The following is a 22,463-nucleotide window of genomic DNA, read 5'->3' as shown; positions in this document are numbered from 1 at the left end:
CGATAAAAAACCAATAAACCAATAACCAATAAGTCAATATCTTAATGGTACTATAACGATTTAACATCTCTACAAACCGATAATCAATAAGTTAAATCGATAAACTTCAAAATCGAACTAAACTGACTGATACACAACCCTACAATTGGCTCCTCTTCCTTCATAAGAACACTCCTTTGCTCCTTATATAGAGCACTATTAATTATATCGTAAATTTTGTCATATTTTCAAGATAAAATATACATATATATACATTCGAAGTTAACAGCTGCACGTGCACCTTCACTAGCAAAGTTGGGTCCTCTGCTGTTGAAATTACTTAGAAATTGGTGATAATTTAGAAATGTGTTTTACTCACATATAATTAAATTCAATTATTCACGCCAAATTTAAAAACATCTTCTAAAAATAACATTTATTGTCTAAAATTAGTAGTATTTGAAAGTTAGATACTTCATGGAAAAGGTCTTTTCTTTTTGCTCTAAAAAAGAGGATCAAACTAAAAAAATTGCGATTTTTCATACTTGTTTCAATATGGCATATCCAAATTCCCTCTTCAATTTTCACAATCAATTACAATCGCAGAATTCAAATTCACATACTGAGAAAAAATGTCAAGCGACAGTGATGAAGATGAGCTTTTACAAATGGCATTGCAGGAGCAATCAACTGGTAAGAAGCCGTCAGAGCCACCGCCGAAGCCGAAGCCGAACTCGAGGAGCGGCGGAAGGAGAGTGGGAAGCATAGACGCGACGCCGAATCGAAAAGTGCAGCAGAAGCATAGAAAGGGAGTGGAAGAGGAAGAAGATGATTCGGATTTGGAGATTCTCAGCATTTCGTCTGGAGATGATGATCACGGATCCTCTAAGAAGGAAAGTAAAGGTGCGTCGAAAAGAAGGGCTCCGAAAGGTGGGAAGGACGATGATGCACACTGGCAAGGTGGTGAACCTGATTGCTGGAAACGCGTTGATGAAGATGAGGTATGTTAAGCTAGCATTTGGCCATAGAAATATCTGTTTAAATGTGAAATTTGATAAATATTTTCAAAATCCCCCAAAAAATGCAAGTCCAAAACACACAAAATCAGAGATTACTCTTTGTATGATATACATTTGAGAGTTGTTCATTTAAAGGAGTCGGTTTTATTTTGTGAGGTCCGTTATGTGAATTTCAAGTTACATTCCATGTGGAAGTGGATAAATAGTCTTCTTTATCATTGTAAATCAGAATGTGTGTAGAAATTTTTCTTCTTGGCTAGTTGTGTTTAAAGCATTCTCGGATACATGCTGAACTTAAAAGATGAAAACTTTTTCAGCTAAGACGTCATGTTCGGGACATGAGGGAGGCTAGAGCAATTCCAGCCACTCAAATCAAGGCTGAGGAGGAGAAGATGGCATTGGCAAAGAAGGCACTTCAGAGTTTGCAGTCTTTCCCTCGTGGCATGGAATGCATAGATCCTCTAAGATTGGGGTACTTACTATCATCTTACTTTTTATGCATTTCATATTGTGCACTGGTAATTTCTTGTGCTAAATGGGAGACTTCTTTGTACTTACAGGATAGTTGACAATAGAACATTAAGGATGATCAGTGAGCATTCATCAAGTTCCCCAACTGTAGGCGATTTGGACCCCAAAACTCGCGGTACTTAATTCTGTCACCAAATTACTTCATTGTGTTAGGCTTCCTTGCCTTCCCTTATTCATTAGTATTCCCTCAGAAAGTACCTTATCATCAGCCTCTTTCTATTAACATCTCAAATTGGATGTGCTATGCAATGGAAATTTTGAGATGAATTTGCATGACAAAAAAATTGTTCATAATACACTTTGTATGGTGGATGATATAACACTTTATGTACCTACAGCGATTGGATGCTTCTGGATTCAACTGTGGGTACTTACTCTTAGTTCAGTTGAGTGAACTTGTTTTATTGAATTATCCTTTAGGCCTGTAGCTGTGCTCCCTTTGTATCGCTTGTACGTATATTATGATCTCAAGTTCACATGGTAAGGCATGTGAATGTTTAGGCTCCTAAGCAGATTAAGACAAAGATATTTCATTCCTCATTTTGTGGTAGAGAAAAAAGCGTGGGGCCTGGGGGTGCTTCTGTAGTGCACTTTGTATGCGTAGGAAGTAGGCATTTAGATTACTAGACATGCCTAACAACTGGTGACTACAGCAGGATGATTTTCTGATTATACTATTTCCTCAGTTTTGTTGGTGGGGAGATCCCTTGGTGATGCGTGCAGCTCTTGAGAATATCATTGGCGGTGGACAGAAATGCAGGACTTGCACTAGAACTATGCTTTGACTTTGACTGAAGAAACTGCTGAAGCTATTCCTTAGAGGTCCACCCCCCACAGACCAAAAAAGGAAAAGAAAAGAGAAGGAAATTAATACCTGCCTTCATATTGGAAGCCCAAACAGGTTTCTTCTATCGATCGTACGTGGGAAGGAGCTTCTTAATAGAGATAGCTCTGGACTTTTAAGATGTTGCAGTCATGTGAATCCCCATCTTACCCTAACCTTGAAATGAGCTTTGATTACTTAGGTTGAAGGTTAAAACACAAATATCAGAGTGTCCCTTCTGAAATGTGATGAAATATTCTGTAATTGATTTAGAGAAAAAACAATTTTTAAATCTAATGAAGTATTGAACAACCTCAGTGAAATTGAAGATTGGTCTATATCATTCTAGAGAAGTAAAGAATCTGAATGCATTGTTTAGTTTGATGGTAGTGATCATGAGATATGATTATGTATAAAATTTGAACATTACCAAAATTATAAGATTTGTGATGTACAAGTTCTAGGCATACTATTTTTATTCTCCTTATCCCATCAGTATCCCACAAACCAAGCAACGGTTTGTCTTGTTGTTTTACTTTGGGGTATTAGGCACTGTTAAATGACATTGTTTTGTCACTTAAAGCGACAGAGTAATGTGAAGCCAGGGGCTGTCACTTCATGAGAAAAGTAATGTGCTTCAGATAGTGAAGTGCCAAGTGATCTATGCGAGAATCTACCATTTCTTTCGGATCTGAGCTCAAATGAGGGGGAAAAAAGAAGAGAAAGAGAGAGGTTGCTTCACTTTTGATTTACTTCTTTGGTCCTCTTTTTCTTCTTCTTCAGACAATGACTCTTTCTTCTTCTTCTTCTTTCATGCAAGCCTTCTTCTGCTGTTACTTCTGATTCTACGCTTCTTTTATATGTTCCCTTTGTACATTTTCTATTGCAATTAAATACTGCAAATCAGTTCTTTTAAAGGGTGACTATTGAAAACTAAGGGCTGGAGTTATATCTCAGTGGCCTAGTTAGAATTACATCTTAATGATGTTTACATTTGAGCTATTGTGTTAATGTAGGCATTATTGTATATTGGATGCTAAATTAATAGTTTCATTGAAGTTTGATGTCATAAATACTGAATTCTCATATGTTAAGTGATTTTTGTAATTTCTGTAAATCATACATGTCGTTTCTCTCTCATTGCTTAAAGCCCGAGAACTTACAGGATCTTGTTGATTGACTACTTGTTTCCTATTTTCACTTTTTAATATGATTTCCTTCTATAGCTTCTCAATCTCAGGCGAGTTATGTTTGATTCTAATCAACTGATTTTTTGTTTACAAGATCTTGTGTCAATTTTGCAGAGAGGTTGAATTATTTTTCTGAGAAGTTTGACTCAAAATTGTTTATATCCCGAATCCACCAAGATACTGGTGCAGCAGACTTAAAGGGAGGTGCTGTTTCTTTGAAGACTGATCTTAAAGGACGTATGCAGCAGAAAAAACAATTGGTCAAAGAGAATTTTGATTGCTTTGTATCTTGCAAAACTACGATTGATGGTTAGCTTCACATCTTGTTTGGGATGGAGTTCTCATCTTACTTTGATTTATCATCGGAAGATCTAATTGAGTTTGATGCTTTTGCTATAGATATTGAATCAAAGTTGAGACGCATTGAGGAAGACCCTGAAGGTTCTGGAACTAAAAACTTATATGATTGTATGCAAGGAGTCAATTCAATTGCTAACCGTGCTTTTGAGTCACTATTTGAAAGACAGGTAGATAGGACGTGATGCTGTATTTTTTAGTTCGATCCATTTAGTGAAGTTGATTATTGTAAGGTGTGGATTTTTTTACTCTTCTTTTGTTGTTAGTATGTAACAAATAGAAACATTTCCGTGTAGGCTCAAGCTGAGAAGATAAGATCTGTTCAAGGAACGATTCAGAGGTTCCGAACATTGTTTAACTTACCCAGTGCCATTCGTGAAAGCATTAGTAAGGGTGAATATGACCTGGCAGTCAGGGAGTACAGGAAAGCAAATTCAATTGTGCTGCCTTCTCATGTATGCAAGATTTAATTAGTTATTCTGTGACTTTTACACTTGCAGTAAAGGATTTGCTTTCTGTTTGAAACTGTTTTAAATTGATCTCAATCCTGCAAACAGGTACACTTACACAAGAATATGCAAAATTTTATTGCAGCTATGCATGTACACGTCTCTCTGCGTGTGGCATCCTATGTTTCCTGGTCTTAGTAATCAATTAATTGAAGATTCCTTGTGGTCACAGTAACGTAGTATACTCCAAACTAGTACATGGCTGTTGACAATGTTCAACTCTAGTAATTTGGGTAGCAAAATCTTAACTACAAGAACTATTTTAGAGTTACTTGTAAGTTTTAGCGAGGTCCTTCCTACGACATACATTTTGGCAAATGTGAATGCGATATGCTAGGAATTACTGTCTTTTCTTTGCTTAACCCATCTGTGTTCACCTCAATGTAGATGAAACAATGCCTTGTTTAATGACTCCATGCTTATTTAAAAGAAATGCTTTAAGGCCTCCCTTATTTCTGACTAGTGCAGATTATTTATGCTCCTTAAAATGTAGATTCTTTGGGTAGGCATTAACATGGTAAAACGTTACTTGATCGAGTTTCATGCTTTTGAAATCTTCAGTTCGATTTAGTAGTAAAAATGTGTGCTCAACTTTTGTGATGCTTGACACTTTTGAGGTTATCTTTCTGATAATTACTTAAGTTTCTTTGTTTAGTTTTTCTACTTTTTTGCATATAGATTCTGCCTTTTTTTGTTATTTTTGTCATCATTATTCAAAGGTTTTGCTTTTGTCTTGGTCACAAATTGTTTTCTGTGTCCTATTCAGGTGGGAATTTTGAAGCGTGTCGTTGGGGAGGTTGAAAAAGTTATGCAAGAGTTTAAAGGCATGCTTTACAAGTCTCTGGAAGATCCTAATATTGACCTGACAAACGTAAGTCATCCTTTAGTTATTTTACCAACTTTAGTTATTTTTTTGGGAGGTACTATATATGGAAAGTGCTGCATGACATAATGGTGGGATGTTGGTTCTCTAAGGGCTCATTTGGGACGAGGGATAAGGGATAACTGATCCTACAATTAATTTTAGGACGAGTTTATCTCCTTAACATATTCTGTCTTTAGTTTCCAAACAAATCGTAACTTTTGATATAAAGTTCTAAATATTCTGTTTGCAAAAAAGAATATATGAAATTGTCAGTGATAAATGCAGTACTAGATTTGTCACCAACGTATATTATGTCTTTATTTCCAATACCTTCCAGAGTGGTCAAGAAGCTAGACAAACTGAGAAGGGATTTTATGTGGCTTGGGGACATGGAAGGTAAGGGTATGCACTAAGTTAGATGGACAACAGTTTAGCGAGAACTCAAATGGTCTTGGTATCAGAATCTGAGGGTACAGAATGAATGTTTGGTGATGAAGTATCTGTGGAGAAACAGTGGAAGGAGGTTGTTCAGAACAAGTTTGGGCAGAGCAGGTCATGGTGCAATATTGTCACTAGTACTTACGGAGTTTCAGTTTGGAGGTCAAGAAGGGGTCTTTGGACCAAACTCTCGAAGAATGTTACTCATAAGGTGGAAATGATAAGAGAATTATTTTTTGGATGGATGAATGGAATGGCCAGGCGGCATTGAAGAACACCTTGATCTCTTTTTTTTGTGCACTAACCCTGAGGCCTATGCTGTTCGGACTCTTCAAAAATGTCACAGGAGCGTGTTGGATACTCCAAAAGTAGTGCATTTTTGTGAATCCAACAGGGGTGCGGCAACAATTATGGAGAGGAGCAACACAGCCTAAGGCTGCAGTGGCTGAAACTTGGTCCGTCCGTAAATGGATGTGATATTCAACTTAGGAGATATTTGAGTGATTGCGAGATGGATAGAATAGATCAACTATTACAAGATGTTAGCACCTTCAAAGGAACTTCTCCAACTTCAGATACCATCAGTTGAGGCATGCTACCGATGGCAAATTCTCAGTGAACAGATTATATAAAAAAGAGGTGAGGGAGGACCAGGTGGGGAAACAGGACCATGGGAGCAGATCTGGAAAAGTTGCACCAACTAAGGTTAAATATTTTTCCTGGGTGGTGGCTACGACGGCATGTCTAACACAGGTGAGGCTGAAAAGAAGGGGGTCTCAAATAGTTTCCAGATGTTCTTTTTGTAACGAGGAAGAAGAAACTTAACAACTACCTGTTTTTTGCATTGCAAATTAACTTCAAAGATCGGTCAATATTTCTAAGTCCCGCAGAAACAAACTGGCCAATGCCAGAACAATATTGCTGATTTATTGAGCTGTTTGATTAGGAGGGGTTGGACCAAGAGCCAAAAGAAATAGTGGATAGGAGTCCCGACATGCATATGGTGGATAGTGTGGAGAGAGGAATTAGAGATGTTCTGCAGATAGGTGTAGTTCCATTCGTAAAGTTAAATAGAATTGTATTATATCCCTTTTATTTTGGTGTAAAGAGGAATGTATAGATGAAGTTGAACAGATACTAGATCTTTTAGGTTCCTTGTAATATTTTCTCCTAGTTTGTAATTCTTTCTTAAGGTTGCCAGCATGTCCTTAATGCTGAGATAATATGACGTTACTAGTTCTTAAAAAAAATACATGAATTGTTGCAGAGAAGGAAGTCAAAAGGAGGAAGAATGAAGAGGAAATAGGTCCTGTAAATCCACCAAGAGCTTCTTAGAGATGACTCCTCAGTCTCACGGAAAGGTTGCTTAAGTTTAATAACGTTCAGGATGCAACAATTTAAACTCAGTTTCTTTACCTATTACCTGCTATCTTATTTGTTAGTGCACATTACATGGACCAATATCATCTATCAAATGTCAATTCTGAGCCCATAAGTATGTTGTTTTTACATTGGATGCGAATCCATTTAAAAGTGTCCTTGATAAAATATATCTACTCAAAGAACTATGCAAGAAGAGATTATTTAAGAACAATGCTGGATGAAGTTGGTTGCAATCACAACGGATTATGTGGTGTTTACTGTTCCTTTTTGACAGTTGGCTTCCTTTTTATCCTAGATCAGTTACTTCTAAAGGTTTTTGATGTCCATCCAGAATCAAATGTATCATCTTGCTTCTCAGCCAAGAGTGTGTTTTAGATGTAAAACACTTCTGATTATCTGCTAATATTGTAGGGCATGCGGTACTAGATAGAGGAAAATACTTACTGGACTATAAATCTATCTTTGCAGTACACGGGGCATGCCAATAAAAATTGTAGCATATTCCACTTATACCTGATAAAAGATTTAGTAATTCTGTATCGTTGTCTTGCTTGTGTTCCTCACTTGTGGGATCACACTGGGTTTGTTGTTATTGTTGTTGTTGTCCTGCTTGTGTTAAGGTGAGTCAGATCTCAGTATTCACCAAACACTTTGCTATTATCATTGTTCTTATAAAATTGATTCAGTCACAGTCTTCATCTCCATTTGGCTTGACTCTACATACCTTGGCGTTGGGTTCAACCTTTTAAATGCTGACAATTCTACTCATATTTTAGTTATCAAAAATTTTTGAGATTTCAAACTTCACTTTTTACTTATGTGTGATTACTTAATGCTTCTTGTAGCTTGAAAATATAGTGAGGCTCTTGTTGGAGTTGGAACCTGAATCAGATCCTGTATGGCACTACTTAAATATACAGGTGAAGCATCCAAATCCAATATCATCCTTTTAATTACATATTAACATTATGCTTAGGTGGATTAGAGGGGTGTGGGGGCGCTCTGCCCCCACAAGATCCAATACCCTTTGCTGGAAGGTGTTTGGTTTGGACCCCTCAGATAGTGTCTCCCCCTTTAAGATAGTGTCTCCCTTTATGGATGTGGCAAATGATTTCTAGCTTTATGAATGACATTTGAATCTGACTTATCTACCATAGGAAAAAGTGTTGGATGTAATTATGCTATTTTTCAGAATCACAGAATTCGAGGCTTGCTTGAGAAATGTTCTTCAGATCATGAAGCTAGGATGGAGAATTTACAGAATGAGATGAGAGCCAAAGCTTCATATGATGCAAAATGGAGGCAAATTCAGCAAGATCTGAACCATTCCGTAAGCATTACTGTCTGTAATAAGAAATCTGTTGTGGTTATCAATTTGACTACTTATTAATGATCCTCATTAAATGTTATAAATGATTGTCAGTCAGACATTGATTCGGAACTGTTAGTGATGACCGGTGAACAAGGTGATGCTTTTAGAGGAAAATACATACGTAGATTGACTGCTGTTGTTATCCATCATGTACCTGCCTTCTGGAAAGTTTCTGTTTCAGTGTTCAGTGGGAAATTTGCAAAGGTAATGAGACTCTCTTATCCTGTTTACATTATTCATCAGGTCGGTCCATATATTCTAAGACTAAAAATTAGATATTAACGGCCCGTTTTTAGTCATACGAAATGAAATCATGAGATGAAGTTGAAGTTTTGTTTGGACATGCGATTTGGATTAACAGATAAATAAAAGGATGATAAATGAAAATGGAGATTGTAAAGCACTCACGGAAAGACGCATAAAGTTGGTAGGGAACATTTTGCCCAAAAATGAAGAGGATAAACAATTGTGGTATAGCATAAAAATGAATATATATATATATTTTTCACTGCCAATTGGTTGTACTTTAAAATGTTATTGTGGTGTATTAAATTAAATGTTTAGATGTTGTGGGCATTTTAGATAGACATTGTGATTTTTATAATATTATATACTTGGAGGTTTGATGAAAAGGATAAGTATCTGAATGATGGTCGTTAACACAGGCCAGTCGAAGCATAATGCTATGAAATTTTATTGCTTCCGGAAAAGGGAGTCCCATATACAATAAGTATATCAACAGGGATTGTAAAATATAATCCAATCACATTAGGTAACTCAGTCTGGATACAAATAAAGGTTCCTTGATTTTTGCTACAGCTCATCATAAGTGATTCTTGTCCGGGTCTCACATGTTTGTGAAGTTGATTTAGCATAGAAAATTTAACTTGCATCTCCCGAGCATTTTATTGATGCAAAACAACCCTGTAGACTGCAAATTCCATAGTATTCTCAACATTACCCATTTATTTTTCAGTGTCGTTACTTTTCTGCCACTTTTTGTGTTGGTAGTACTGTGAAATAGCACACTCACGGACCTCAACTTCTGGGATTCTTGGCACTATGAAAATAAGCATCCGTGATTAGATAGGTGAAATCTGCCTCACCATTGCCGCACTGATTTTTGGCCGTGTCCATCTGTGATGGCCATCTATCTTGTTCCTTTTAATTATAGTTTCACTTTCATTCTTCTTGTAATGCTTAGCAACTTCAAGTGGTATATTCCTGGGGATAGATCTAGTTATTGCCATTTTTTTCTCGTTACTAGAGAAATTTGTTGCTTCTCCAATTTTGGGTGGATGCGCATTAGTTTTGCAGTCTTTTCCATTGAAATTTGCTTCCATTTTCTTACTCTTGATTTAATGGTTCTTTTCTTGTAAATAGGCATCCCAGGTGTCTTCTGATTCAAATGTCAATGCCTCTGCAAAGAGAACTGAAGAAAAAGTAGGAGATGGAAAGTACTGTAGTCATTCTCTTGATGAAGTTGCTGGGATGTTGCAGAGTACTTTAGCAGCTTATGGATCTGAGGTAAATGCTTCCTCTAAAATTGGTCTTTATATTTTACCTTTTGTATCACTTTCTGTTGAGACAAACAGTATCATTATTGCCAAACAACCAGTTTAACCACTGCCTAATTCAGAAGAGAATCCGACTATCACAATCCATATTAAAATAGACTAGCATAGATCTCATCGAAAGATAAAGACAGTCGGGTAGTTAGAAATGACTTTCCTGCAAAATATAAATTCTCACGATGATTCCAGAATTGATATGGAGCTTTTTCTAGTAGATCGGATAAGCTTTTATGATTTAATATGTATCATGCTTCTTCCTAACGTACATCATTGAATGTTGAAATTACTCACAGGTTCAGAACACATTTCGAGATCTTGAAGAATCAAACATTCTTTGCCCGTACATGAGTGATGCCATAAAAGAGATATCTAAAGCATGTCGTGCTTTTGAAGCCAAAGAATCAGCACCTCCAGTTGCTGGTATGTTAATTTTCTAAGTTGACATATGCTATTGTCTGTGAAATGTTTCCAAGTGATATCTCCGGTGATTAACAGTTACGGCATTGCGTACACTTCAGTCTGAGGTCACAAAAATCAATGTATTGAGGCTCTGTTCTTGGATGCGTACTACAACTGAGAAGATAACAAAAGATGAGACCTGGATCCCAGTATCTATTTTAGAGAGGAACAGATCTCCATATACAATTTCTTCCTTGCCTCTGGCTTTCCGTTCAATTATCACATTTGCAATGGATCAGATCAATACGTAAGTTATAGATGTCGCAAAATGCTGTATGTGTATTTGAACATATCTGTACCTGTGATCTAACCCTCCTGCTACATATCTCGGTAAGCTGAAGGGTTTTCCCGTAGGTAGATTCTTTTCAATTCGCAAAATACTTGTAAAATTTGCCTTTAATGTTTGCCAGGAAGTCGTTTAGTTTAGCGTCAACTATTTTAAATATAGAATACGTTATCCAAATGCATGTGTATGTGAAGCTATCAAGAGAGATTCAAGTATACATAGGCTCGCGAAAAAATATATATGTTAAAAATAGACTTTCGTGTTTCCTCAGTGCTATTGATACATGCTCGTGTCCAGACATACTAAGTAAGGGGGATTTGATTTTAATTGTACTGTGGTTTGGTGATACTTATTGACTTACTGTAACTAGTTATGCGACAACTCCTCCTTGAATGTTTTATAAGTGAAACAATTTTGAATGGCATCTTCTTATGGAAATCCTAGCTACTCTTAGCATTATATTGGGAAGTCTCATTGATATTGCTTTACATATTCGTCCATAAGGCCAAATCCGATATAATATTATTGAAGACTCAAAACACGAATATGCAAACACGATGACTTATATGTTGTTCTATATCTCCATGAATTTAGGAACTTTTGCTTGCATTGTATTATTTGGTCTATGTACCGGAACATTTATGCAGGATTATACACCAGAGATCTTTTTCTGGCTCTATCTTAGCAGATACATAATTTTCTTGTTAGTGAAGATGTAGTGACTCTTGTCTTCTTAAGTTGCTTGGGCACTTAATATAGGCCTCAAGGAAATAGACTTGAAACTGTTACTCGGAATAAATTTTGCAAAATGTACGAACAGTTGGTCGATTATTGCACACTCATTTCTGTATTTTTATTTTCCAGAATGATCCAGTCTTTGAGGAATGAGGCTATGAAGTTAGAGGACATATTCTTGCTGCTTCAAGAAATTCAGGAATCTGTTAGACTTGCCTTTTTGAACTGTTTGCTTAATTTTGCCGGTATGTAAAGCAGTTGATACCTCAGCATTTCAGTAGCTGATAGACTTTGGAATATAATACAAAACTTTACACTCTAATTAGGCCAGCTGGGCCACACTGGCAATCAGCTTCTGAACGAACATGACAGAGAGAGTGCACATTTTCAAAATGGACATGCTGAACCAGAAGATAAATCATCGGATCCTCTTCCAGGAAGTATTGTTAATCCACATCGACAGTTGCTGATGGTCGTAAGTAATATTGGATATTTCAAAGATGAACTTGCTCATGAATTGTACAGCAAGTACAGACGAACTTGGCAGCAGTCAAGGTACAATAATAGCTCTCGAGTACTTTATAGCTTTTAAATCAAGTTAAGCAGTACAAGTAGCTCTCTAGTACTGTATAGCTTGTCCACTTCATATGATTTCTTCCGTCGAATATAATGTCAGAAACATTGCGAACAATCCACTCAATAATGGTTGACAGGATTAAGGGTACTTCGTTATATCAATGTGTTGCAGAACTACGTCCAGGTTGATTGGGCAATAGGAGTTTGTTTGTTTTCCGAACCTTTTCTACTTTCTGTAAGATAACACCGAAACTATTGTCTTTTTTTAAAGGGTTATCTCTTAACATTTTAGTTGGAAAACTTTTTCTATTCCCAGATATTTGAAAGATGTCTCTGAACAAAGAAGTAGCGATGCGCCATTAGGACCTAAAATGTTCACTTGAATATTTCTTTTTTTGCAGTCATCTCATCTTTAGAGACTTCGACAGAATATCATTTTGTCGAGCTACCTAACATCATACCATTTACTGTCTTTGATCCCCACCTGAGATGCTCTTCATTCTTGAGAGATGGTGCAATGCAGTCTAGGCACATATCTTGCTCAAGCAGCGCTTTAGCACAGGCACTGCATTGTACCTCTATGTTCTTGGCTCTCATCCATAAATGAACAACAGTAAACATAAAAGGGAAATGAGAAAGTACTATACGGATTTTAGGATTATTTGAGTGGGTATGGATAGGAAATTAGACACTAAGTAATCTTAACTAGTCCCTTATCTGTACTCTTTATCATAAATTCAAATGATTATTGAAATTGGCTGACATGGTTTTCTTCAGATATCCCAATTTATTAAGTTTTTCAATCCTTTGATCTAGAGAACTATTTGTACTACAATAACATACCCAGAGTAGTCCCACCAGTGGGGGTTGGGGAGGCTAAGATGTACTCAAACCTTATTCCTATTTTTTCTTTTTTTCGTAGAGAGGATGTTTCCGATAAATCCTTAGCTCAAAAGAAGTAAAATCAAATCAGAATCAAAATAAAAATAGCGACAACAAATTAGCAATACACAAAGCAAATGGAGCAAAGAGGGGATCACTCAAATGGTAACACTCTCCACCTCCAACTCTGAGGTTGTGGGTTTGAGTTATCAAGGGAGAAAAAAAGGTGGGAGCTCCGGGGAGAGATAAAAAAAGTAGTAGCAATATTAAGAATAAGATACTATGCGGATACTAAATAGTACTACTAAATAAGGAGAAGATGAGAAGAGAAGACTAGCCCCCTATCTATACCATATAAAGTTATGAAATATTCTGGTACTTTTTACCCTTTATCCTTATCCTCAATCTCCAGACCATCCTATCTAGGGCTATGTCATCAGTAAGCTGAAGATATGTCATGTTTTGTCTAATCACCACCCTCAGTTCTTCCTCGGCCTACCTCTACTTTTTCTAAAACCTGTTGTAGCCAACCTCTCACATCTCCTTGCCGGTGCATCCGTGCACCTCCTCTTCATATGTCCGAATCATCTCAGCCTCGTTTCCCGCATCTTGGCCTCCATGGAGGCCATTACTACCTTGTCCTGAATCACTCCATTCGTAATCTTGTCTCTCCTAGTATGCCTACACATCCAAATGAGCATCCTCATCTCCGCTACCTTCATATTCTGAACATGTGCGTTCTTACTAGCCAACGCTCTGCCACATACGACAATGTGAGTCTAACGAGCTTACCTTTATCACTTGGTGACACATTCTTATCTCACAACACCTCGGCTGTGGGGCCTCCATTTCGCCCACCCCTGCTCCAATACGATATGTGATATCATCGTCAATCTCCCCGGTTTTCTTGGATTATAGACCCAATATACTTGAAAATTCCTCTGTTGAGTATGACTTGCATAATGATCTTCAATTCCACCTCCTCTCACACATCACGTCACTGAACTTGCACTCCATATTTTCTGTTTCCATAGAATTATTTGTATTCATAGTTACTTTTTCCTGGACTACGCAATATGTATATAGCTTTGTTTCTTTTCTACTTTTTTTGTTTACTCAGCTCTCGCTTTGTACTTAATAAAACCGTAGAAGATATGAGTAACAGTAGGCCAGTGCACAAAGCATTCCATGTTTATGCAGGTTCCGAGGAAGGGTCGCACATTAAAGGGTGTGATGTAAAAAGCCGTAGAAGATACTTGGCGTTTTTCTACGTTTTTAACCTTTGCTAACACTGATACTAAAGTGCTGTGCTACCGTAGGGGCAAGGATGAAGAGGACGCTGATATGCAAGATCTCATTGCATCTTTCTCTGGGTTTGAAGAGAATGTTCTTGAGCAGTATACTTTGGCAAAGGTATTCATCTGTAATGGATATCCTTTTGCTTTGTTTCATTATGGTTTCCACTTGTTATCGTTATCGAGAACTCTTAAAGAAATAATAGTAAATTAAGGTACATGTCTGTAGGAATTCCAAGTATATGAATGGTGCACAAAGCACTATGCTAGATGCACAACTTGTTAGTTGTTATCAGAGATACCTGTGCCTTTTGAAATAAATGATTTAAGAAATTTCTTAGTTTCATAACTATAAAAAGTTTATGCTCCCTATTGTCGCTTAAAAAAGTGTCAGTTCCCCTTTTAGTATTCTCCTAATTATCATGTCCTTTTACTTCTTTTTTCCCTAAACAATGTGTCTTTTATCAGTATCCTCAAGGAACAATTAACCCCCCCCCCCCCTCCCCCCGATGACTTGATCCTCAATAATTGGGAGGTTTAACCTGAAAAAAACAAAAGTTGACAACAAAATATTGATACTTTGTGCTTGATATTGGAGAAGATTTTTCTAAAAGAATAGAGAATTGCTCTTAAACTTTGCCTTGTCCCTGATTGGATGATTCGTAAATTTTCTTTTTTTTGGAAATATTTTGTCAGAGAAATTTGTTCAGAACAGCTGCTGTAAACTATTTGTTGGAGAGTGGTGTACAATGGGGTGCTGCACCAGCAGTTAAGGTAAGAAGTCTTTCTCATTTTGGCCTGCTATAACAGAAAATGTTTTCCACTTGGAATGGTAGCATGATTTTCTATGCATTGCAGGGAGTACGAGATGCTGCTGTGGATTTACTACACACTTTAGTTGCTGTACATGCAGAGGTAAATTCTCCGACTCTTTTCTGGGGATATTGTTGCTCGTTCATAGTTTGGGTAGACTGAGATTTTAATCGATTTGTCTGGTGCAAAGTTTTAAAAAGTTCTAAATCTCAACCTCTATCTTTACTTGGTGTTTTTCTTATACCATTCTCTCCCGCATTGCTTAGTCTAACGTTCTAATTTTGGTTTTTCTCTTACAGGTCTTTGCCGGTTGTAAGCCTCTGTTGGATAAGACACTTGGTATTCTTGTTGAAGGTCTAATCGACACTTTCTTAAGCCTTTTCCATGAAAACCAAGAAACAGATTTTACAGTATTAGACGTGAATGGCTTTTGTCAGCTGATGCTTGAGGTTAGTTAAATTGTTAGTGCTTCCCGGAATCACTTTTTTTTCTGTTTGGATGGTGCAAATACAATTTGTTTTTTCGCTTTTGTTTTGTTGAGTGCTTTTGTTTTGTTGAGTGCTTTTGTATTGCTTAAGCTTTTATGCTGTTTGGAACAAGTAGAAGCAGAAGTATACTTTAAAACAAAAATGTAGAGAGGGTTCAGATTCGATTCCGTGTTCTTGCATTTGTTTCTCTACATATTTTTTATGGCCTACTGAAAGTTGATAGAATAAAACAGGGAACTGAACTGGATAGGTCATGCTCTCTCATGACTAACTGCATGGCGTTGACTCTGATAGACTGTATGGCTTAATCCTGCAGCTTGATTATTTTGAGACCATATTGAACACTTACTTTACACATGAAGCAAGGGAGTCTCTAAAAACTTTACAAGGGGTCCTTTTAGAGAAAGCAACTGAGAGTGTCCCAGAGACTGTTGAGACTCCAACCAATAGTCGTCGGCAAACACGTGGAAATGATGATGGACTTCAGGATGAAAGGCAGCAAGGGGGGACTATATCACCTGATGATCTGATTGTATGAAATACTCTCTATAGACTTTTTTCCAGATTTTTTGTCATGTCTTTTTTCTCTGCAATATGCTTTAAACATCGTTAAGACATAAATTTTCTTACAGAATATTGTTTATCATCACAAGGTTGGTTCATTCCAGCCAGCAAATTCCCTGTTGGCTATGATATTTGCCTCGCACCAAACAATCTAGTTTCGACATTGTCATTAAAGTGTTTCATCGCCTTTTCTTACATGCCTTTGGATTGTTCTCAATTTCACAGGCTCTTGCACAGCAGTACAGTTCTGAGCTACTTCAATCTGAACTCGAGAGGACACGAATCAATACAGCATGCTTTGTGGAGTCAATTTCTCCGGATTCTGTCCCAGATTCAGCAAAAGCAGCTTATGCTTCTTTTAGAGGATCAATGGATTCTCCCGGTAGAGGATCTCAAAGTGTTGGACCCCCGAGCTACTCCAAGCAAAGACGCCGATAAATTAGAGGTATCCATTTTCTGTTCCACTTTTCGCCCCATATTTCGAGCTTCACAGTGGGGAAAGCCTCTTCATTTAGCTGTGAAACACAAAGTCCACAAATGATTTGACAAAATTATGTTTAGGTGTATCCTGCAAGTTGTTTGTTCTATCAAAATGTACCTTGACCTAAGAACTTGTATGGCTTCCATCTTACTCGAACATGTAGAAGCCCTTCAGCTGGCTGTCATCTAACTGCCACGGTCTCTACTCCTGCTAATAGTTTAACACATTCGTTGTTGTTTGGTTCGTGAAGCACAAGGAGATTTTACTCGTTGGTGTCAATTGGGTGTCTATGGACTCTTGTTTCTCTTCATGGAGCTTTTGGCCTAATAGGTTTCATGTTAGTCTATTCAAGCTTGGTCGATTTGTTCAATTGAGTCCTTATAATGCAAGTCCAATTGTTGTTTTTGTTTCTGGATTTCTGATTTATCATCCGTTCGGAGATAGGAGTGGATATAGGGCCTTGCCAGGTAGTTCACTCGAACTCCCTCAGCAAAAAATAACATTGTATAGATTTTGAATTCCCTGAACACGGGTAGAAGCTAGCTAGCTCCGTGGTTTAGGGGTTTCAAGAATTCACCTTAAAGGTATAAATTCAAATCTCAAGCGCTATATTTTTATTTTCGAACCTACTCAATGAAAATCCTGAATCTAAACAGGAGTTTATTGTTAACACTTGGGTTAGAAAAAACATACACTACAACTGAAAAAGTAATAAATAGATGTAATTGTGCACTATAAATTGAAGGACAAATAATTTGATATTTATGAGAAAGCCAAAAAAATATAAAATAATATAGTTTGCAAACAAAAAGCTAATCCAATTATTTCTTAATTTATCCTTTCTTGTTACATCACATTGAAGTTGATATGAGTAAAATCAAATCAAGGATAAAACAAGAAGTGGACTTAAGACTGAGAAAGTAACATCAACCATATACCCACAAAGTTTTTCTTTATTGGGTGATTAATGAAATGTCCATGAAACAAAAATATTAATTTTTTAAATATTTTGTCTCATACCTTCTTAAGAAAAAAATGTTTATAAAATACTCAACATATATATATACATTGGTTATGTACTCTAAAACACTATAATCCTACTATTCTTATGAAATTAGAAAAAGAAATGTTTATGAAATAAATATTTTTATTTTCAAATTATCACAATTTTGTAAATGATTATATTTTTTTTTTTTGTTATTTGAAGTCAACATGAACTATTTTTCCCCTTTTTAAAATGTCCCTTTTACACACAGCTGCTCAATGTGGGCATTTCTTTTGGTCCATTTATTATGGGCCCATTAATAGTGACACTCAACATGCAGCTTCATTTTCATGGGCCTCACTTTTCAATTTATTACCCACTTGTAAATTATTCTTTTTCACCTTTTTTATGCTCCTTTCTTTTTTTGGTAATGGGGATTGATTCCCTTCTTTCATTTTTTTTTTGTTTATTTTGTTATTTTCTTTTTTTAAGATGACATTGACATTTTGAGGGAAATAATTATTCTTATTTTAGAGCGATAACTCGGTATATCTACTATATGACCATTTTTTTTTGCTTATTTGTACGAATCAGACAGGGTTTGTTAAAGGAAAGAGTATCGTGAAGAATATCCTTTTGACACAAGAAAAATCGGAGAAATAGGAAGGGAAACTTATAGAAATCTCACTAGATTAGGGGCTAAGTATTTAGATATGCGCTAATTTACAATATTACGAAAATTTATCTAATTTTGGTGCATTTAGATATATGTATCTCGTGATAATGGAGCCAAAATTAGGTGTAACTTGTCCTAAATGTATTGTATCGAAGTAGATTCATATGTATCTGCGATACATAGATAGTGGGCGGGGTGGATACATGACAGGGCGGTTTTAAGACTATGTGGGTGGGTGGGATGTGGCGCGGTTGAAGTGGATTTTTTAAAAACTAATGTGGGGAGAGGTGGATTGTGGGTCTATGCGATTTTATGCAGGTTCAAATTTAATTTTAAATTTTCACATGCATGTTACTAGAGTGATTGGTCTTTATTATCAAGATGATTTCCTTAAAGTCACTAAAATATTTAAGATAGTAAATAAAAATGGTACAATCAAAACTAATATGGTTTTTCTGACATGCTTCCCGGTTAACCTCTAAAATCATAGTTTTTACGTCATTATCTATTAAATTAATACAACTTAATGAGAAAATGAATATATTTTTATGAATTTTATTTTTAGTATCAAACTTGATTAAAAAGAAGAAGAATCAAATCTTACGCGAGGCGGATTGAAAATGAAAAAAGTTATTCTGCAGGGCAAAGTAGGGCGGGTAAAATTTTTGCAGCTTAAGCTCAACTAACCCCGCCCCATTGTCATCTCTATACATAGGCAAATCTTGCTTACTTCCCTAGATTCCTTCCGTCTCGCTCGTCACTCTGTTGTATATATGATATCTTTGGTACATGTGAATCACACCAGATACATATAAATACATGTATCTAATGTAATTCAAATGATTCGGAGATACATTACTATATATCTCACTCTCCTACCTCCCCATCTCACTCTCCTTACTCTTTTTTTAAAAATATATCTAGATATATCTTTCTTAATATATGTTATAAAATTCTTAATTAATGATAACATACTTAATAATTCAAAAGTATGTATATATATATGTATGTATATATATATATATATATATATATAGGGCCAAAAGGAGATCTATATGCATGAAAAAAAGTTGCCACAAGAATAACATCCATGATTAAGAGGGTGACACAAATCAAAGACTTCACCTTTTATATACTTAGGTTATTAGGTGTTCTTATTTTTTTTATGAAAGAAATAAGCTATGTTATTATAATTATTTTCTCAAAAAAAAAAATAGAAAACATGATACAAGAATAACAGATTGCACTTGAAATGGCTGGCCTGCAGTTTACTCTTCAATTTTAATAATTCCATTTTTTAATAATTATTTAAGACAAATGAAAAAAAAAAACTTTTTATATTCGGCCGCCCATTCTCAAATAAAAAGAAATAAAAATAGGAGGTTAGCATGGAAAATATAAAACAATTAATAAAATTTTAAAATATTGAATTATTTGAATTTTATTTATCGTTAAAAACTAGTCAAATTTATTCTCATAAAGTGAAATGTGATACATAAATAGAAATGAAGGAAATACTATTTGATAAATTAGACAAATAACAATCTTTAGTTCGTTATGATTTAATGCAAGAGACTTAATTTATAACTGAAAATGTATTTAAATGCACAAGGAACTTAAAACATACCGTCAAAGGCTAATTAAAAATTTAAAACATTAATTTAAAATTTTAATCAATTTAGGTGAATTCAAAATTGAAACATTGATTTAAAATTCTAACCCATTTGAATTACTGAATTCTAAATTACTAATGTGCATATTCAATAGATGTCTAGAGATAAATACAAAATCGCAGTGTTATTGGAATCGTCAATTGAATACTCTCTTTTCATATTAGTCGATGATTTTTTTTTTGAAAAAATAAATTATTTGTAACTAATTCATTATAAATTTGTGCTAAAAAATATTTACCTTCTTTAATAGGGATTAAAAACACTCTTAGACGTAGAAAATATCATATTCTATATCTATTTAGAAAAAAATAACCAAATTTATAATTTTGCAAATTCTTCCTCAATAAGTTGAAAAAAAGATAAAATGAAATTGGCTAATATTATTAATGATACTAAACTATTGTATACTTTTGGAGTGTAAAATTCACATGTAATATATACTTTAATAGTATTCAAGAATGGAACATCGTGATACAACATAATTGTATATCCCATGTGTATATAACGTCAAATTTGTGCTAATATTATTTTTAAAGAGAATTTTGTAAATGGATAATTCTTCTACTTCGGAAATCATGTAAAAATATAAAAATCACTCTGATAATTGAATTTGATGTAATTATATGAAATTCGTTTTTAATATATTCTCTTAATTAATTAGTTGGAGGCATGTGTAGATGCTAACATATATTGTTTAGTAAACAAAGGCATGTGGATTACATTATGACTTTCGTTAATTTTAATAATTTGATGATTAAACATATTAATTAATTAGCAACATCTTTTCATGTGTGTTATTAAAGCTTTGTCTCACAGAGCTATATTAGATTTCAATTAAATCTCTTCACATGCTTGTCTTGCTTCTTAATCACACTAGAATTATCTGATTAATTACCTCTAGACTATGTGTTTTCCAACATAATCCTTTAATTAGATATTAGGTTGTATACTTTTCTAGTGTTTAGCTTAATTAGAAAGGTTTTTCAAAGACAAAAGAAAGAAAAACTCATTTGGTTTTATTAAAACAAATTTTGGTTTTGTGAGTCAAGAACAAAATGTATTCTCTCATGTCTCAAAGAAATTGGTTTAATATTGTAGAGTTTGTTGAGTAAATACTATCTAAACTTTATTTTTCAACATTAAAAACAAAGGAGGATACAATTTCATGAGTGATATATAGAAAGAATCACACGATTTTTTGTGATAATAGAAGTAATAATAGGATAGGAGTGTACAGGTTCACAATTGGACTCTTTTTCGATTGAAAGAGTTACACCTAAGACTCTGAAGTAAAGGGAGGTGCTCCTAAGGGTGTCAACCGAGCCAGTCAAATCAATCTCCGATATAAGTATTTCAACTCTTTATGAATCAGAAAACTTGTTCCAAATTTTAAAATGGAGGGCAAAAATGTCTTAATTCAAATAGTTCAATGATATTAGATAACTTTTTCTTGTTTTGAAGTAACCGTTAACTTATTTTATTAGTAATTGGAGGACATATTATAAACCCCACAAAAATACTAACATTGACATTTTTAACCCAAAAAAATATACCATACAGTAAAATAGACCCATTTAAAATAATTCAGGGATATATTTAATCAGTTTCACAATATTTTATATAAGAAAAAAGACATGCACACACTTAGTTAACGAGAGATTATAACATTCAGAGGCGAAGCCATAATTAAGGGTTTAAGAATTTCTAAATTTTGAGATAGAAGAGAAAAATATTTTCGAACCCATGTACTTGTGTAGAAAGCATTTTTATGACCTTTTCTTTATCACTGAATCATCAATTAATTTTGTTAGGAGGTTCACACAAGTTAATATAAAAATATATTTATTTAATAATCTGATACATATACAAGGTCTACAAAAAAATTATTTGATACATCTGAACCCACAAACCCCCACTTAGCTTCGTCTCTAATAACACTTCAAATATATGGATGAAACATTTTATGGATAATTGAAAATTAGGTATCTCAAAACCAAAGGATGAGTTACGTTTGACATTGAAATTATGTTTTTAAAAATTATGTTTAATTGACTAATACTCCCTTCGTCTGGTATTATTTGTCATGTTGCGCTTTTCGAAAGTTAATTTGATTAATTTTTAAAGTTAAATTAGATCATATTAATTCAATATTTTAAACAAAAAATTAGATATTCTAGAACTATATGAAAAATACTATATATTGTAAATTTTTTGCATATTAATATAATGAAAATACATCTTAAAATATTAGTCAAAGATTTTATAGTTTAACTCTAAAAATAGAAATTATGACAAACAATACCGGACGGCGAAAGTAACATTTTGACTAAAAACAACTTAAAATTTTCAAGAAAATGTCTTATTATTGATTGTTTGTCTCTCCATTTTTCCTTTCTACCCATGTGAGGAAGTGAAATTAATTACATTTTCTCATTTAAGAGAAAGCAACTTAATTAGTTATGATTAGCAAATTGAAGGTAATATAATGTTAGTAGCAACTTATTATATGT

At 34.8% G+C, this 22,463-nt stretch overlaps 1 protein-coding gene across 2 annotated transcripts; it reads left to right on the top strand.

Moving 5' to 3' along the window:
- Positions 1-452: 452 nt before the first annotated feature.
- Positions 453-17,240, top strand: LOC107005434 (exocyst complex component SEC5A-like). 2 transcript variants are annotated; one of them, XM_015204029.2, is made up of 21 exons: positions 456-980; positions 1,316-1,470; positions 1,559-1,644; positions 3,657-3,851; positions 3,942-4,069; positions 4,196-4,354; positions 5,175-5,279; positions 7,940-8,014; positions 8,287-8,424; positions 8,518-8,670; positions 9,850-9,993; positions 10,334-10,460; positions 10,536-10,746; positions 11,650-11,765; positions 11,847-12,075; positions 14,298-14,391; positions 14,970-15,047; positions 15,132-15,188; positions 15,386-15,535; positions 15,891-16,106; positions 16,364-17,240. In XM_015204029.2, the coding sequence occupies exons 1-21, from the start codon at positions 612-614 to the stop codon at positions 16,574-16,576; spliced, it is 3,198 nt and encodes a 1,065-aa protein (XP_015059515.1). In that variant the 5' UTR covers positions 456-611; the 3' UTR covers positions 16,577-17,240. The 2 variants fall into 2 exon arrangements, with proteins under 2 accessions (XP_015059517.1, XP_015059515.1); XM_015204031.2 differs by lacking the exon at positions 16,364-17,240 and having other exon boundaries at positions 453-980; positions 15,808-16,033.
- The last annotated feature ends 5,223 nt before the right edge of the window (positions 17,241-22,463 follow it).

Source organism: Solanum pennellii, chromosome 12 (genome assembly GCF_001406875.1).
Source record: "Solanum pennellii chromosome 12, SPENNV200".
Taxonomy (NCBI): domain Eukaryota; kingdom Viridiplantae; phylum Streptophyta; class Magnoliopsida; order Solanales; family Solanaceae; genus Solanum; species Solanum pennellii.
The sequence above is the reverse complement of the archived record's forward strand: the minus strand, read 5'-3'. Positions and strand labels throughout refer to the sequence as shown.